This window comes from Mytilus edulis, chromosome 7, assembly GCF_963676685.1.
Source record: "Mytilus edulis chromosome 7, xbMytEdul2.2, whole genome shotgun sequence".
NCBI classification, from domain to species: domain Eukaryota; kingdom Metazoa; phylum Mollusca; class Bivalvia; order Mytilida; family Mytilidae; genus Mytilus; species Mytilus edulis.
Window position 1 is genome coordinate 33937981 of NC_092350.1, and position 4519 is coordinate 33942499.

A 4519-nucleotide genomic window follows, 5' to 3' on the forward strand; every position below is an offset into this window, starting at 1 on the left:
CTTGTTGATGAAAAATTGACTGTAACATCATTGCCTACATGTTCTCCAGAAGAAGTCTTCAGCTCTTTTTCTTTTAGTTATAGATATAGGCAAAAGTAGTATACCGCTGTTCGAATGTCATAAATGGATCGACAGGGAAAAAAAAACCGGGTTACGAACTAAAACTGAGGAAAAAACATCAACTATAAGAGGAAAACAACAGAAACATTTGAAACCAGATGCCACGTCAAGTAGTTTGTTTATTTTTTTGGGGAAAAAGTCAGACACTTCAGACAATTCAGACAATACAGTCTCTACCGTAACATGCGTAAGGCTTGTCGAAATAAACAAATCTTTTGTAAAGATTATATTCAAATGCTTAATTTTGCAATAAAATAACATGATGTATTTAATGAAAACATTTTTCAATATGCTTCAAATCATGCAAATGCATTAAAAAAAAACTTGTCTGCTTATCCAACCGTTTTGTCTACTACAGCCATGACCTTCACCTCGAGTAAAGCTAAGTTTGATGTATAAACCATTTTCTGTATCCTGACGTAACGGCCATTTATTATCGGACTGCATTCAAAGACCAGGTGGTCTCCTGTCCTGGCTGGTCCTTTGTAAAAATTACACCTCGTCATTTGATTATGTGATGGCCCTGCAGTTATATCTAACTGACGGATAACGTTACCTGAAATATAAATATCCATGCACCTAATTGTGTACAGAAGTATAAATTACCGATAAACATAGAGATTTAAAGACTAACTAAACTAAATCAAACTATCGCGTACACCGCATGGAAATTTTCCATATGTTTTTTGAGATTTTGCTTTTCTTGAAAAAAACATATTAAAGGGTGTCAATATAATATAAGTAATTTACAAAACGTGTCAAGAAACACGTTAATATTTGTTCAATAAGTTTAATATGTTTACTCCATCAGCAGTTTCACTTTGAAGAAAATAATTTGACAATTTATTTATCTAATTTCGAATTATCTAATTTCGAAATATTAATTAAGCATTGTTGCCATCAACAATGGCATTTAGAAATAAACTATGTTATGCAATTCTAGCTAGTTTGGAAATTTTGTTATGTTATGCTTCATTGTATTATAAGACATTGACCTTTGGCTCATTATCTAAGTTGGATAACTTTGCTAGATTTTCCCATATTTAGTATGTGTCAATGCTTGATGGTTTCATGATGCAAATACTAGAGCTAAACGATGCCTTTAAACGTGTGTGGAAGCCTTGCAGTCTGACCTAACACCTTTAAACAACATGTAAAATCATTCAGTGTATCCCCATGTCCTAACAAATAAATCAATATATAAGTATTGAGTGCATTCGTAGAGCTGTAGGGTGTCTGCAAAGTCGTGTTTGCGAAAATTACAAATGCAATATACACTCACAAGATTGTATTTCTTTTTTCCAACAACACTTACTAAAATAACTAAATGAATAGCCCAGAATACAGTAAAATTGTAGTCGAAATATGAAGGTAGCCACTCATATATATATAAAGTATGTATAGAAGTCCGCTGATTAAAATTAATAAAAAAAAAGTTCCGTTTAAGCTTTTTGTGTAGAAAATGTGCCAATACACAGTCATAAATTTCGGCTGTTACGTATACGTAATATATACAAGTAGTAATATCCATATGAGCATACCTTACAATAGACTTTGTAAAATTTCAGACATTGGCATTCATACCACATCTTTTTTTTATATTTATAAATGTAAACTACCAACTTACCGCAGCAATCTTTCCTTACAAATATTTCAACCTGTCTAATCTTGAAATAATGACCAAGATCAACCTCCCAGTATAGGGACTTGTCATCTTTTGTATCTTTTGTGTGAGAAAACGTATTCAAATTTCCGTCGTTTGCATATCCAGATATATGATTAGCATACTGTGTACTCTGTCGAGATTTTTTTCCTGCTGCAACCTCTTGCAAAACTTGAACATACGGGTTACCTGGAATGAGATAAATGACCAAAATCCAATCTCTACTTTGTGCATCCTAGCTGACTAAAGCTGCCAAAATCATATACACCAATTGTAGACTTTTCCACTTACTATTTGTGATGTACTTTAAATTCTCTTATCTCCTTAGTAACATTGAATATTTTTTTTGGTGTTAGTTTTATGTTAGGCGGCCCATATAACTTCCCTTTATCACTATATTATTTTTTAAATCCAAACAAAATACATGAACTCTCAGACTGATTTATTTTTAACCTTTATGCCATAAAATATGTTACACGACTGGACACTAGTTAAGATTCAGATGAGATCATATTTTCTTTGTCACCAATGTTGTGTGTTGACATTGTGAAACCTTTGGTATAAATCAGTATTAGATCGAATCTATGACGTTATGTAATAATCAATTTCCAAGTGATAGTCAAACTATGAAGTACTTTAACAGATTGATTGAAGAGTTTCGATTTTTTAGCGGCACAATTATCAAGCAAATCCAGGTTGATAACATTTCATGATGAGTAAATTATACTTCATATGTCAAAATGTTGTTTCGGAACTTAACATGCTATCAAACTTGGTACATAAAGTATATGTTTCAATAATAATTTTAGGCCACCTTTGTGTGTCATCTGAATCCGAATCGAATACTCCTTGGTTATCCTAAAGTGTCGCATAATGTGTAATAAAGTAATATTTAGTAAAAGTACTTTGTCCGACCTTTTTTGTGATTAAACTAATGTAATTAAGCACCCCTGTGAGTATTCAATCAATCGACTTCTTTTTAAATAAACAAACTAAATAAGGCTGTTTGTTTACTCGTTGATTTTTTTTTTACATTTGTCACTTGGGGGCCTTTTATAGATAACTTTGGGGTTAAGGCCTGTGGTTGAAGGCTGTTCAATCAATGACCTATAGTTGTAAATTTCTGTGTCTATTGGTCTAATGTGTAGAGTTGTCTCAGTAGCAATCACATCACATTTTCTTTTTTTATATTTACTGTCTGATCTTGTTTTACTTCATGAATATTTCTTGTCCGTTCCAGCTCTTATCCGCATACTACACTACAGTACCCTGTAGTCATGTTAGTGAAATAGATAAGGTGGCACTGTTCGGTAGTATTTGCATTCCAAAATTTAGGTTGCTCTTTAGTGTACCCTACCGAAGTCAATGTATCTGAACATTGTGATTGGACAAAAAATACAGTATCAACTGAACGCACTTTCCCAAACTGAGGGATGAATCAGGTGTAGAAAAATATGAAATAATTTTACAAACACATGAAAATAAATTTTTGAGAGTTTTTTTGTGTATTCACTGCATGATAAGATACTTAAAATCACTAGTGGACTTAAACGGTCATGATACACGTTCAAATTCATTTCTAAAAAGTAAAATGAAATTACTTCGGTGAACTGTGTATGTAAAAATTTTGCAGTGTTAGAAAGTGGTGAAAATTCTAAAAAGGCTATCCTTATCCCTTATGGGCCAGGAAATACTACCGCGCCAACTTAATGTACTGGGTTAATGTAGTTATATTATTTAAACATGGGTTTCACCGGATACACACTATCAACATACATTATACAATGATCAAAATATAAACGTATACATACCTTTTGGAAGTCTTCTAAGTATTTTTTGTAATATATCAAAATACCTATTCAATGTTTCCGTGTTGGTGTCTAACTTTTTTTCGATTGTGTGCAACTTGTATGAATCATATCCATTTGTAATTGAGAAATTGATTATTAGAAAAAATAATAAAATTAGCATTTTCTCTTAGCTTGCAATTATTACTCAGAATAATATTGCAGAATCAGTGATGCTTTTGTTGTTTTGTTACTTTTTACAACTGATGGATTTTTCGTATGAAATTTAATCACGCAAAATTGTAATTAGTTGTCGTGTCTTTGCGAAATACATGTACATAGTATGTTTACAGAGTGAAATTTCAAAATATCAATAAAGGGACAATATAGTATTTATCATTTATCGCTATTTTATGAAATTGTCCTTTAATCTTAATGACTAATAATTTACTTTCTCAACACAGAAGAGTGAAATGATATATTATCGCTTGAATCTTATAGCTCATGTTCCGTTGTCAATGAAAATATCAACGTAAATTATTATCTTGTCTTTCTTTGTTTCATAGGAGCTGTTTTTGTTTTATCATACACACAAAGCCTCTGTGTGTGCATGCAATATTTGTACCTTATAGTTATTGATACGATTATATAAAGTATGTTCCCTATTGGAATTTTGAAAACAAGGCCTTATAGTTATATTTATATATGTTCTCTATAACTATGCAGTTTAGTTTTATGAGAAATGAAGTATTCATATTCGTTTTACAAGGAATGATATAATTTAAAGAAAACAGATCCTGCAATTATCCCAAATTATTTCCGTATTCCTCGTATTCATTCAAGTTGATGGGTTTCAATTTTCCGGGATGAAAAAATACTATTTTTTGTTATCGTGTTTGTTATGAGTAAGTGATACGAAAAAAGGATTGATATGGCTGGCCTGTCTTGT

The 4519-nt window shown here is 31.6% G+C and overlaps 1 protein-coding gene across 1 annotated transcript; it reads right to left on the minus strand.

The window, feature by feature from the left end:
• Positions 1-333: 333 nt before the first annotated feature.
• Positions 334-3807, minus strand: LOC139481310 (fucolectin-6-like). The gene is made up of 3 exons (XM_071264546.1): positions 3595-3807; positions 1748-1972; positions 334-676 (listed from the first exon to the last, which is right to left on the minus strand). The coding sequence occupies exons 1-3, from the start codon at positions 3752-3754 to the stop codon at positions 453-455; spliced, it is 609 nt and encodes a 202-aa protein (XP_071120647.1). The 5' UTR covers positions 3755-3807; the 3' UTR covers positions 334-452.
• Positions 3808-4519: the final 712 nt, after the last annotated feature.

What these genes read in the sequence shown, in the direction of transcription:
- LOC139481310 (XM_071264546.1), bottom strand. Translation starts at nt 3,754, where the DNA reads ATGCTAATTTTATTATTTTTTCTAATAATCAATTTCTCAATTACAAAT. An exon ending in ACTTAGAAGACTTCCAAAAG is followed by an intron (nt 1,973 to 3,594) that starts GTATGTATACGT and finishes ATCTCATTCCAG; the next exon opens with GTAACCCGTATGTTCAAGTT. An exon ending in TGTAAGGAAAGATTGCTGCG is followed by an intron (nt 677 to 1,747) that starts GTAAGTTGGTAG and finishes TTTATATTTCAG; the next exon opens with GTAACGTTATCCGTCAGTTA.